Source organism: Protobothrops mucrosquamatus, unplaced genomic scaffold, assembly GCF_001527695.2.
Source record: "Protobothrops mucrosquamatus isolate PMUCROS unplaced genomic scaffold, P.Mucros_1.0 scaffold1652, whole genome shotgun sequence".
In the NCBI taxonomy this organism is placed as follows: Eukaryota; Metazoa; Chordata; class Lepidosauria; order Squamata; family Viperidae; genus Protobothrops; species Protobothrops mucrosquamatus.
The window spans coordinates 26,271-40,529 of NW_015387809.1; the positions used below are offsets into that span (position 1 = coordinate 26,271).

General features: G+C 37.8%; 1 protein-coding gene across 2 annotated transcripts in view; it reads left to right on the forward strand.

The window, feature by feature from the left end:
• The window catches only part of LOC107293552 (F-actin-monooxygenase MICAL2), a 33,417-nt gene extending 21,674 nt beyond the window's left edge, over nt 1–11,743 (forward strand). The window contains exons 16-20 of one of the 2 annotated variants that reach the window (XM_029285421.1): nt 3,084–3,270; nt 3,989–4,065; nt 5,021–5,120; nt 9,668–9,720; nt 11,534–11,743. In XM_029285421.1, coding sequence (XP_029141254.1) covers nt 3,084–3,270; nt 3,989–4,065; nt 5,021–5,120; nt 9,668–9,708 — 405 coding nt within the window. In that variant the 3' untranslated portion in view covers nt 9,709–9,720; nt 11,534–11,743. Of the gene's footprint in view, nt 1–3,083; nt 3,271–3,988; nt 4,066–5,020; nt 7,045–9,667; nt 9,721–11,533 lie in introns of those variants that run through there. The other variant, XM_029285420.1, reaches the window with a different exon arrangement.
• The last annotated feature ends 2,516 nt before the right edge of the window (nt 11,744–14,259 follow it).

The window sequence follows — 14,259 nt, forward strand, 5'->3', positions numbered from 1 at the left end:
TAAAATAAAATAAAAGCTGCTATTCAAAATGTAGTGGAGGCAACCCTGCATACTGTATATTTAGAAGATTTTATTAAATAATTCACCTCACTAATTTAGTCTAGTGATTAAGGCAACAGGCTAGAAACCAGGAGACCGTGAATTCTCGTCTCACCTTAGACAGGAAAGCCAGCTGGGTGACTAAGCCAGTCACTCTCTGTCTCGACCCAACCCATCTTAAAAGGTGGTTGTTAGATAGATAGAAATATGTATGTTCAACACCTTGAGTTATTTATAAAAATAATAAAGGAGTGATAAAAAAGATAAATAAACATTGGAGTTAATTCAAAAATATTGTTGAACATAAGACATTGTCTTGCAATTAACTCTTTCTCAGATTTGTTGTATTGACTTCCAAAGGATATATACCCTTGCTATGGATATTCAGTTGCATCAATATTATTTACATGAAGCTATATAGGTATTCTGTTGAGCCTGTTAGAAACAAAGCCTTGTGGCACATTTACTGAGCTAATTTGAGGAGGTGCCACATTTGAAATTTTGTATCGTCCTTTTCTCCCCATTCTATCATTTTGGAAAGAAGTGAAAAATACAGACCTTTTTTTAGATAACAGTTATTGTAGATGATACTCAGCAAACAAATGTAAAGAGCTTCAAATATTTGGGATGCATCATCTCAAGCGATGGGTCTTTGGAAAGACTCCAAGATCAGCAAGGCCATTCAGGCTCTGGCTGAATGCATATCAGAATCATCAAATAACACAATGTCTGTATCTCCACAAAGCTGAAAGTCTACAGAAGCTATCATTATTCCTTCTTTCATATATGGATGTGAATCTTGGTATTGACAACACATTAATCAACTGGAGAAATTTCATATTTGTGCCCTCTGCTCCAGCCTTGGTATTTGTTGGCAAGTCCATGTCTCAAACCTGGAGCTTTTGGATCATGTGGATCCATGAGCATTGGCTCACTAATTATCAGAGTAGTAGGTGGACAAATCATCAAAATGAATGACCACTGAATGCCTTGTCATTTGTGCTGGAGCGAACTAGAGACTGAACAGAGACGTCGAGGTCATTCATTCCAGCACTACAAAGATGCTGTGAAGGCAACCTTACGTTGCTGTGTCCTTCAAGAGAATTATAAAATGCAACTGATGACAGAAACTGCACCAAAAATGAATATTTAAAAACCTTTTACCATACTAACTTAATAAAGCCATCTAACATCATGAACAAGCATCATAAACATTAAACCAGGAAGTGGTTACCGGCGCCTCGGCATAGTCAGCTGATTCCATCGCTGACTATAGGGGGCGAAACTCTGGCTCCCTCGGATCGGGTACGCAACTTAGGTGTCCTCCTGGATCCACGGCTGACACTGGATGACCAGTTGGCCGTGACCAGGGGGGCGTTTTATCAGGTTCGCCTGATTCACCAGTTGCGACCTTTTCTGGACCGGGACGCCCTACGCACAGTCACTCATGCCCTTGTCACCTCCCACCTGGACTACTGCAATGCTCTCTACATGGGGCTCCCCTTGAGGAGCACCCGGAGGCTCCAGCTAGTCCAAAATGCGGCCGCGCGGGTGGTGTTGGGAGGGACTCGTCGCTCCCATGTAACACCGCTGCTGCGCGAGCTGCATTGGCTGCCGGTGGCCTTCCGGGTGCGCTTCAAGGTGCTGACTATCATCTTTAAAGCGCTCCATGGCATCGGACCCGGATATCTTCGAGACCGCCTCCTGCCGCAGATTACCCCCCATCGACCTGTACGCTCCCACAGAGTGGGCCTCCTCAGGGTGCCGTCAGCCAGACAGTGCCGGCTGGCGACCCCAAGGGGGAGGGCCTTCTCTGTGGGAGCTCCCACCCTCTGGAACGAACTGCCCCCAGAGATCAGGGTGATCCCTGATCTCCCTTCCTTCCGCCGCGCCCTTAAGACATGGTTATTCCAGCTTGTGGGACTGGCCTAGGGGAAACTTTTAGAGGGGTTTTTAATTATATTTTAATTTGACCAAATTCAAATATTTCCCTTTTAACTAATTTTTAGACTTGTAGTGTTATTTTTGTATTTTTATCTGATTGTTAGCCGCCCTGAGTCCGCAAGGAGAAGGGCGGGATATAAATTTAAATAAATAAATAAATAAATAAAATAAATAAGTAGCTGAAAATACATAAAAGATGGCATCAGCAATTAGAATTTGCTAGCAAATTACTGTGGAGAGGAAGTGGGAACATAAAAGTATGTTTTAAGATTTCTCTTGACAGCATATCAAAGAGACTGATTAGCCTGCTGGTAGGAGTTAATTCCAGAGTTTTTGGCTCTTCTGCTACCAAGGTTTTATCTCTAGCTTTAGGTAGCTTCACATGGGCATTCACAGCACATACCACGGAAAGCCTGCTCCACCATTTAGCCATAAGACCTACTGAATTACTATTCCTTCTATATGGTAGCAGTCTAAACACAGCCCAATAAATACATGGTTTGCTATGACACTATGGTTAGTTCTCGATTTACAACTACAATTGAAAATTTCTGTTGTTAAATGAGTTTTGCCCCATTTCTTGCCACAGATATTAAGTGAATCACTGCCATTGTTAAGTTAGTAAGAGGGTTGTTAAGTGCATCTGGCTTTGCTTGTCAGAAGATTGCAAAAAGTGATCACATGACCCCAGAACACTGAAACCATCATAAATATAAACAGTTGCCAGGTGTCCAAATTTTGATCACGTGATCATGGGGATGTTGCAATAGTCATAAGTGTGAAAAATGATCATAAGTCACTTTTTTTAGTACCCTTGTAATTTTGAATGGTCACTAAACAAATGGTTGTAAGTTGAGGGCTACCTGTATACTATTTAAATATACAGTATTTTGCCAGGGTGCAGAATGTGGCTAACAGGCAAGAAAATGCAAAATGGCATAAAACAGTTCTGACTTTAAAAAACAAATGTAAGTAACAATATCCTGTTGTTGATTAAACTCTTAGTTTTCCTTCTTAAAGAACTTTTTGTGGTGAAATTTATCAAACAGTTATACAAACGTTATTCAGATATTACTAATATATTTTAATTTTTTCAACAGGGATCTTTGAAAAGAGAATTTCCTCAGACAATAGGTGGGAGTGATATCTGCTATTTTTGTAAGAGAAGAGTTTATATCATGGAACGATTGAGCGCGGAAGGCCACTTCTTCCACCGAGAATGCTTCAGATGTGTCATATGTGCGACCACTCTCCGCCTAGCAACATATACCTTTGATGCAGAAGAAGGTAATGCAGATCTAAAATAAACTATTTAAAAATATTTATCAATAAAGGAGAATATTTGTAGCTCAGGGTTGAAATGAAGGGTCCTTGATGCTCTCTGAGGTTGGTTGTTTTCTTGCAGACATTTCAATACTTAAACTATGTAACATCATCAGTGCTCGTCGCATTGATAGTAGGACTAGAAGTACTATATAGTTGGATAGTAGGATTAGCACTGATGGTGCTATCTGGCTTAGGTAATGAAACATCTTCAAGAAAACAACCAACCTCAGAGAGCATCAAGGATCCCTCAGAAATATTTAGGTATTGATGCAAGTACAATGTACACTACACATATTTTGATTGTATGTGTCTACTGTTCATAGATAAGATTAAACTAAATGGTAAGGGGTGGGCTATATGAAACCAAGCAAGGATAGCATCTTCATTATCAACAGCAAAAATACCACATGTGGGATTTTAGCCTCTTTGCCAAGGCTTCAGTATCCTAAGGTAAGACCATTCAAGTTGGTAGAATAAGGAAATAAACTTTCCTCATGTAAAGGACTTTTATTTAATGAAAGCACTTCTTTCCAAAAGGTTTTAAATAAAGTCACTTAAAGTAACTTAAATTTGAAGTTTTACCTTCTTTACATTCCCCCATTCCATCTGTCAGGTCTACTAATTGGCAGATTGCATAGGGGAAGAGACAAAACCTAAAGGCATTCCTTTTATTTTTCAGGTCATTTTTACTGCAAACTTCATTTTGCACAATGTAAAACAAAGAATACGCAGAGAAAGAAGAGAGCGGAAATAAAGGTATATATATATATATATATATATATATATTTCTACCGGAGTATGACAGAGTAGCAAGATTATAAGGAGACAAATTCCAGCTCATTGGAAGTGATACATAAAAAGGAAACCATCCTCATCAAGTTACTCTAGCAGAGATTCCTTTGCACGTGAACTGCAGAGGAGTGATCACTGGATATCCAAAATGTTGTCTCTCTTAGCAAAATTGAACTGATACATTCAGAGACATTTTCGTTCAGTCTCTGGGCTATTCTAGCTTTAAAACATTTACTGTATATCAAAATATGTCTTTGTGCCACATGCAGAAGAAGAGGAGCTGAAATATGTAAGAATTGCAAATGATTGTTCTTTGGACTTCAAAACACCAATGAGATTTTTGATGGTTCCATTATTTTAACAAGTCCACTACATTATTTTCCAACCTAGTCATATCAAATACATTCTAATGTCTTTTCAATTTTGACTGGAAGACATGATGATAAGCAAGGAAATAACCTTAATTGCATGTTTTCCTTCCCTGGGCTGCCATTTTTTCTAGTTATCAAGATGAGAAAGTATTAAATATCCTTTGCATTCTCATTCTCTCTTTCTTGCAGCCTTTCCAAGGCTTTTTTTTTTAGTTTTTTGAAAGGACATACTAGGGAAAAGAAATAAGACATGACCTTTATGTCTACCTTGATTCTGAAAATTGATATCTGTTTATAACTTAAAGTCAATGGAAAAGATTCCCTTATTTATTTTGGAGTTAGTTGGCCATCAGGGTGACACTCTCTAAGTTGAAGCACTGATACAAAGTAAATTGTATTTTGGAGATTACCCAAAACTCATTGCAAAGAAATATTTTGCAATCTAGAGAGTCTCTGAATTGTGGCAGGGTACAAATGTAGACAATAAATAATGTTTAATATTTGAAATATTGAAGTTGAGCATCCTGTTAACCTATTTCTGTTTAAAGGAGGAAGCAGGATTTCAAAGGCATCAAGAACCCATGTGTCAAGAAACTAGCTCAGAAAGTGCTTTTGCTACTAGTAGCAGCTCAGAAGACCAGTCGTCAGGTATCCTGTCTTCATTCTTTGGGAAAACTCTATGCTGGCCTCTTAAGGTGACCAGGGATCTGCTTGATCTTCCAAGACGCCTCTCTAACTGGATGCATGGTTTCCTGCACGCAACCAGACTTCATTTCAGGGACAATGCATACAACTATATCTACTTGTATGAACTCCTAAGCTTTAGCATGCCATTCCTTTTTGTGCTTCAGGAGTTACTTGGCCATTTTTACGGGGAAGTGGAGTTGTCATATGAGGATACGCTTGAATTGGTGAAGAATTTTTTCAAGCTTTAAAATTCTTCTGAATCTTGGTTGTGCCTTTCAGATTTCCAAAACAAACAGTTTTTGGGTTTTGCACAAATATAAATATTTCAATTCAGTAGATGCTTTAAATGAGCCCAGCGCTCCATGGTGCAATTGTAAAATCATTCATTTTTTTTAATTGGATCATGAATATAAGTGTCCGAATTCATTTCCCAACCATGGAGACGCTATGAAGGATAATTTTATAGATTAAAAAAAAATGTATGGATCTATTTCTAGTTAAAAAACAGATATTTCTTTATGTTTACATTTTTATATTCTTATTTTAATGACTGTGAAAGGAGGAACTTTCATACATAGGGCAATAGTAATTTTTACTATGTGGTTGTTTTTTTGAAAACTGAAGGTGGCACATACTTTTTCTACCTTTTGCTTTATCTATGGGGCTACTGTCTGCATCAATTTTTTTTAAAAATTCAAAGGTATACTTAGCCCATAATAATTGTATTGACGTCTCTTTGATAAATCTTTTGTGAATATTGGGCATTTTCTATAATATTTATGAATGGATTCAAAGAGTAAATATTAGACATGAATTAATTAAAGTAAACCAAAGTACAGCAATAGCCTATATTTATTTTTTCTCAAATCAAGGGGCAATTTTGTTAATTTATATTAGAGACGACCTAGAGCTGATATGGAAGGTAAGATGTATCTATGTTAGAATACTTTTTCCCAATCAATCTTTTGAAAGTTGAAAGGATCAGAATAATATAAAAATGGAATAATTTGAGAGAAAGAGGGACTGACTTCATAGATCTTTTTGACACCATAGAGTCTCATAGAAATTAGGATATGGTTGAGAATTATAATATATTAACTTGATATAAAAGCCACATTTGACTGAAAGAGAAAAAGTATAAATTTATTTTGCCGTATAGAAATTTTACACAGGAGATATCTGTGGATAAATTTAAGATAATTAATAGGGTCCTTTTAGTTGGCTGTCTTTTTGGCCTACTTTATCATTGAAAAACACATGCTTGTTCTTGGGAAATAGCTGTAAAAACAAAGTCCCACTATTAGGCTTGCACATTCTGTAAAAGGTTCAAATGATCATAGCTGTTGACTCCTGAAACTAAAACCAATTTGACTTTTGGCTGAGAGAAAAATAGCTCTCCTGGAATATATGGCTGGTTCTCTCTATACCCTTCCTGTGGCTATTCAATTACATAAATATTATTTGCATAATAGAATGTTAATTTGTCATTAAACAGGATAAAAACATTAAACTTCATAAAACCCATCACTAAAGATTTAATTTAGAGCTAGCCTGTTAAAGGATTAACTGGTACATTGGAATCATTCTTAAATATACATGCTGTTCTGTTTTAACCTTTATTCTCATGAATTCTTATTTGGAAAATTGCCCTATTTATTTCACTGGAATGGAGAGATGTAGTATTAAGCACATTACATGACAATAATCTTTAATTAAATGAACAATGATGAAAAGAGGCTTTTTTACATTATTATTATTTTTAAAAGGTTAATTTTTGCTCTGCTAAAGATTTGCTTACATGTAAGAATATTTGGTGGTCCTACCATGAGTTCTCAAATGCTGTGATATTGTGAACCCACTGAAACAGTAAAGGAATCAAACCAAATGAGTTCTTCCTTGCTTTAACAGTCAGGGCTTTTTTTGTCATAGAATGCCCAGAACGGAGTTCCGGCACCTTTTTTGGATGGAACCTTGTAGGGTAGGCAAGGCGGGTTGTATGACGTGTGTGAGTTCCGGCACCTTTTTTTTTTTTTTTTTTTACAAAAAAAGCACTGATAACAGTAATTGTGCCATCAGGTGAACAGAAAGCCGGAACCCATTGAGAACTCAATTCTGTTGCTAGCTTGTCTAGGCACCATGTTGCTTTTAGGTTCCCAGGAAGCATGCCCAGATGTGCATCATCTGACAGATGAGATGTCTTCACCATGGAGCAGGGGACTAGATCTAGGGAAGAACAGGGTGGAAAGGGAAGCTGAATTATCAGAAGCCAGAATGGACTGTGGAAACTCAGTTACTGCTATACCAATAAACAAGTCTTCTTTTAACAATGGAGAGACTTGGTTCTCCATCCCCTATCCCTTGGACCTGGGACCTGGATTCCTTTCCCCCTGATTGCCGTACATTTCTTGGTATTCTTCTAGGAGAGAGCAGCCTACCATGTAGACCAGGGTAGTCAACCTTGGCTCTTTTATGACTTGTGGACTTCAACTCCCAGAATTCCTGAGCCAGAGTCATAAAAGAGCCAAGGTTGACTACCCCTGAATTGTAGACTTCTGGTCACATCTCTTCTGCAGTGATGAGACCAGCAGAGGTAGGGAAGCTGTAAAGCGTGTTTCCTACTCTCACGTGACTAGTCTTTTGAGACTACTCTGGCCACTCATCTTGCCATCCAATTGTACTGCCTATGGTTGGGCCACTGACTTGCCCAGGCAGAGTAAGACAGTATTTGACAACTGTTCAGGTTGGTCTGGGATTACAAATTTGACAAACCAGCAACAAACCAACCCTGAATTTCCTTTCCCCCTGATTGCCATGCTTTTCTTGGTATTCTTCTAGAAGAGACCATATAGACTTGTAAAGGCAGGAGGGAAGCAGCAGCCTACGGAGGCACCCCATGGTTCCAGGGTGCTCTCCTGCAAGACCAGCTTCTGGGACTTTCCTGCTCTAATCTTGCCCACCATGGCTTTCAGCCTGGCTCTGGGCATGCCTGCCGGTTTCCTTCTAGGTAGTAAAGCTGCTCACTCCTTACCCCCAGTCTGGCTATTTGAGCATGATCTTCCAGCCTTGCCTTTCTGCTTGGCCTTCCTCTGCTCCCCAGCCAGGTTTTCCCAGCTGTCTGTCTATTATTTCTGAACTAAACTTTTCTGTAGTTATTTCAAGGACTCCCTAGCACAGGGGTAGGCAACCTTGGCTCTTTTATGACTCGTGGACTTCAACTCCCAGAATTCCTGAGCCAGCCATGCTGGCTGGTTAAGGAATTCTGGGAGTTGAAGTCCACGAGTCATAAAAGAGCCAAGGTTGCCTACCCCTGTCCTAGCACATAGTTTCTGCTCATGCAACAGTCTCCGGTGTTCTTTCCCCCCTTACGCCTTTTTCAGAGTTTCCAATTCTCACTTAAGGTGTAAGGGATGGGAAATTTGATCTAGCAGCATCTTGTGCTGGCTGATGGATACAACTCTGCAGTCCATATCATAAGCTGAACCTGAAAAATGACGGCGCTCTGCTTGTGACCAACTTACTATATCTATATCTGCCGCCATTCTTGCAATTCAGCTATTGCGTATCTCAAACTCAGGGAATGAAGCGTCAAGAGTGGCCAATGTACATCCAAAATCTAAGAATGATTTTAGGGCAACTTCAGGGTGAAGAAATAACACAACACAAATTATGTTTTGCACTGCTTGCTTCACTGTATCTTACATTTTTAAAAATGTAAGGTACATTTAAACCTTATTAAATTATGTTCATATTTTATTTGCCTATAATTTGATTTTTTTTAGTTGCACAATCATTAGTTAATAATGATGTCAGCTTATTTGTGTATAAAAATTTTACCACAAATGAAACTCTTCAAGCACTTCCACTATTATCTAATAGTTTGAATGCAATGCACAGAAAAGGAAATGGTCCATTTACACTGTTTGAAGCCACTGATAATCATTACACAGTACAATTTTGTCTATCCAGTTGTTTATCTCGCTCTAAGGGGGACTATTTCTGAACCATTTTCCAAAGTGTGTTGGATCACTGTAAAAAGGCCAGAATTTTCTTTCGAATTATGTCCAGTCACATGCACACAAATAACCATGTTCTATTTGGTTACAGTATTTTGTTACTTATCATTTGCACATTCAATGAAGGTTTCTTTGGAAAGCTTTAGAGGGGGCTTTGGGGTTAAAAAAAGGAGATGTGACCAACATATTGTACATGTAAGTCCAAATTCAGTCTCAAATAAATGCAGAATCATTTATTTTGGCTTAGTCATATTTGAAGTTGACTGTTTGAAGTCAGTTGCTGTTTCAAAGACTCTTTGATAACTACTATTATTTGATACTTGAAATTTAATAAATGTAGTTATTTAATATTTTTGGTTGATGAGAAAGAAGAATTATTGTTCATTTGTTCTACCTTACAGTATCAGTGCAATGTATCTAGTGCTATGTAATCAAAGATTTGCAGTTAGCTTGTTCTGACTACTTTCTTTTTCCAATATTTTACGTTGTCTTTAGTTCATTTCAACATTCCAGTGCTACAGCCCCTCACTGGCTGAACCATTTCTGGTGTAAGATTATTATTCTCTATGCTTCTTTTTCTCCGTGTTGTGATGAATCCCTAATACTCCCTTACTAGTGTTTAAACATACTAGAGGAGTGTGTGTGTGTGTTCTAAATACACAATAAGAATCTGCATGATCACTTACCCTGCTTTGTAACTGACAGTTCAAGTGCTTCTTTCCAAGTGCTCCCTGTCTGCATTGTAGCTATTATCTTTCTGCATGCATTCCAAACTTTTGAAAAAGAAATTATTTAAATTAAACCCATTTCTATGGGTTTTTTTATTTCTTCTCTCCTTAAACTTTAGCTCTTGGTCTAATAAATATTAGGAAAAAATGATTAGGGGAATGGCCTTTTAGTTTTACAAATCACTTTAACAATAACTATATAGAAATGAATGATTCCCTGATAGTTTCTAACATTCATTCAGTACAATACAAAGATTTAAGTAAAGTCTGGAAACTGAAAGATGCAGCTTTCATTCCTTAAGGAATTTTCATGCATTTATCTCAAATGCAGATTCATATTGCTGTGATATCAGCATAATACACATATTTTACAAGCTTCTGCTTACAAATGTAAAGGCCTAGAGCAGGGGTTCCCAACCCCTGGTCCGTGGACCACTACTAGGCCGCAGCATGCCAGCAACCGATCTGCACAAACAAGCAAAGCCCCATCCGCAGGATGCAAGCAGCACACAAAACCACGACCCCTCCGGTCTGCGGAAAAACCTCTCCACGGAACTGGTCCCTGGTGCCCAAAAGGTTGGGGACTTCTGGCCTAGAGGACAAAACATACAGAACAGCCCTCCTCCCATGTATCCCTCTCCCAATTCTGTTTCATCATCATCTTTTCCCTAAGAATTGAGAAAGCTATTATGAAACATATCTTAAGCACTTAAGTGCTTAAAGTGATATATTACTTTACTTTTTCCAAAATGGTCTCTCAGAACTCTGAAATAGAAAGACATTCTGTGAGGAATCATTACCATTCCTATCCTGAGGAGAAACTATTCGCAAGAGAAAGATGCATGTTTTCCCTCTAGGAGACAAAGCTATTTTCATAAGAAAAGAAGAATTCTATCCTTCTTTGCTAGTGGGTTTTCTTGTTTATAGCTGGCTTTTTTCTGTCCTTCTGCCAGCCTTATTAAGTCTGAAAGGATAGAACAGAGCTGGAAAACACACCAGGTTTATTTATTGGTAGAGTTGAAAGCAGAAATAAGAATTTCTCTGCTTGTTCAGGAGGAGAATAATTCTAAATATTCTGGAATTGGAAGGAATCAGTCTGATTTTGTAATTCACAAAAGTAATGGATAATACAAAGAAGCTAGGGAAAAAAGCACAGCAGATGACTTAGTTGATACTTTCTGAATAGAGATCCCAAACTCAATCATATACTATTAAAATTCTTACTCGTCCAACTATGTTTCATGTTCCTATTTCCAAAGTAATAAACTGATTTTAATCTCTTAAGTATGCTAAACAAAATCCATTTTTCTTGGCTTTAGAAATTTTAGAAATTTATACCACTCTTCCTACTTACTTTGATGCTGAAGAACAATATTCAACTTGGATTTTGTTTAAAATGTACAATTTTGCTGGTTTTTAACGGTCAATATCTTCTTAATGTTTTGTAACAAATCACCCAAAGCTTAGCACATACAGAACCCATAAACTCCCAAAGGAAAGATTAGGAAAGGGTGCAGGTGTCCTAACAGAATGGTACCTTTTTTACTTGATTAACAAAACTTCTCTGCATGTTTGGGGTACGAGGGACATCTGAATGAAAATTTTCTCTCTACTTTACTTATTTCTATTGCAGATCTACTCATCTCTTAAACAGTACCAGTGGGGATTCTCTTCCTCTACTCCTTGTCACTTAAAGTGTTTCTGGAACTTAATTAAGCATTTTTGTTAGAGTGTTCTTTTTTTTAAAAAAAATGTATATAAAAATTTCACATGGAAATTTGTATTTTGCACAGATTTAATGTTTAACTTTCTAAATTGGCTGTTAAGAAATAAATTCAGTTCTCCTAAATACTGTTGCATCTTTTCTTCCTTTTTAACAAACTGTATTGAATACACAACAGTTTCACCAGTGGTGGGATTCAAATATGTGAACAACTGGTTCTCTGTGTGGATGCCGCTTCCGGAAGTCCATTCTGGACCTGGGCAACAAAAAATTAGCCACTGATTCTGCTGAAGTTGTGCAAACTGGCTGAATCCCACCACTGAGTTTCACCTTTGCTGCTTTTCTGGTTTTGGTACAATGCTTCTTAAGCACTCTGTGTGGGCTTTCCTATGTTCCTGAAAGACATTTTAAATGTTGCCAAATGACTGCAAAATATGTGCTATAAAATTTTTGCAACCACTAGATGGCAGCAAGAAGCCACTGAACCCTGCCACCTGGTGGGTGCCCTGATATTTGCAGATCTCATTTTACAATGTTGTGCTCAATCCTATATATGGCACTTCCTTCCTATCTGGAAATGGAAGCCTTTAGTGCAAATGTAGAATATATTCTGACAAATGATCACTTTTTGCAGATTCTCATCTGAATTTTGAGAAATTGTGGCTTTGGTAACATTTCTAACTCTTCACTTTCAGTAAATGGGTTTTTTTCCCCTTTAATCAAAGTATTTTTTTAAAAAAAAAATGGGTAATGAAAGCTTCAGACTGCCACTTTTAGCTATGAGAGAATTTGATTAACTTTATTTGCAGCTATTTGTGCTAATAAAGTTTTTACTTGATTAAAGTTTTTACTGTGTTTAAGTGGCAGGAAATGTGTTTGAGAAACTAAGGCTCAAAGGGCTCGGATTCTCATGATCGATTAAGCAAATGACCAACAATTCAGAAATCTAGTCTTCTGACTGTAGAACTAAAACAAAGGAGAACTTGGATATCGGGTTTTCATAATTTTAATCAACAAGATGATAAAATTACTTCTGAATTGCAAGCCTGTAGCACAAACATAACAGTCCCTTCCTGCCAGAAAGAAGTGCTGAGATATCATTGTTCAGATACTGACCAATAATTGAGTGCCTCATTTTCACATCAGCCAACAAGGTAAAAGAAATTACACTAAGAGCGTCTTATCTTCCCAATTTTTATTTTGAGGAGCAAAATGGATGACCAGAGGATTCCTTTGTCTACAAAATGGTAATGTTGAGGAAAGTTAAACATTAAGCTTACAGGAGCTGCTCGTCCCTTTAAATAAGTTCATCTAAGTCACTTGTTCACTACAGGGGAGGAAGTGAACCTACCATCTCTTGCCCTGCACTTATTGGCTTACTAAAGTACTTAATGCAGTACCTATACAACAGTATTCATTAGAAGAGCTCCAGTTTCATACTTTCTCAGAGCCTTCCTTGTTTGTTCAAACCTATCAATAGCCTCCATTCTCAGGTCCCTATGCAGGACTACAAAGCTTTGCTAGGTGCAGTGCCAACCCTTTTATTTGAATCAGCTGTGCAAGGGCAATACATGGTGGTTAAACATCTGGAGAGCTTTAACTTTTTTATGTAATCAATTTTTTGTGAAAACATTCATAGGTTTTGTCTCTTAGGTATTGTTTTTCCTGACTTAGACCACACTGTAGAGAAAATAATTCCGGTGTATATTGGATTTCTTTCCACAATGACTTTATTCCTCCTTTCCAACCCAACCCTAACATTTCCACCCTAAACCTTTGGTTATACAAACATACAACTATATTTTGCCTTGGATTGTCGGAAGTTACTTACAATTTGGGAAGCATTCTCTTTACTTAAACGATACACTGTTAGTATGTTTAATCAGGATACCTGCCATTAGTATAATACTGTTAAATGTTTAAAATCCTTATTTATTATTGTATATATGTCCTGCTATTTGGCGTCAAAGAGTCGGAAAGGTAATCTTAATAGTTTATCATGAAACATTAAAATGACCACTTCTTGACATAAAGTAATAATTGCTTGCTATATTTGATTTGATAAAAGTAATTCTAACAAGCACTTTCTATTACATTTGTATTCTGCAGGTCCGTATTTATTATTTGAAAACCATACAATGTTGTTCGCTTTCCCTCTCAGCAAGCCAGTTTGAGAATATTACTTGGAACACCCCAACCCTTTTATGCTTGAGTCTCATATTTTATTTTTTAATAAAAGGTCCTTCTAACACACTTGAGTTTGGGCATACTTCAAAAACAATTTGATAACTAGAACTAGAGATTGGAAAATTACAATTCTGGCAAAAGTAGAAGTCTCTGAGAGGAAACGGGAGGACACACACAGGAGGACACACACTAGATCTAATTTTTGTCTCTGGCCAGTGGCAGAATGATCTGGAAATGGGGGAGATAAATATAGAGCCCTTGTCATGGTCAGATCATGCTCTCCTTAGGATGGACTTCTGGACCGCTTCCCCCCGCCGCAGGGAGACGGAACCGCCTAGATGGTTCCGTCCCAGGCGCCTGATGGACCCGGAGAGGTTTCTGACGGAGCTTGGGCCATATCCGGAGGATCTAGGTCACGACTCGGCGGAAGATCAGGCTGCGGCCTGGGA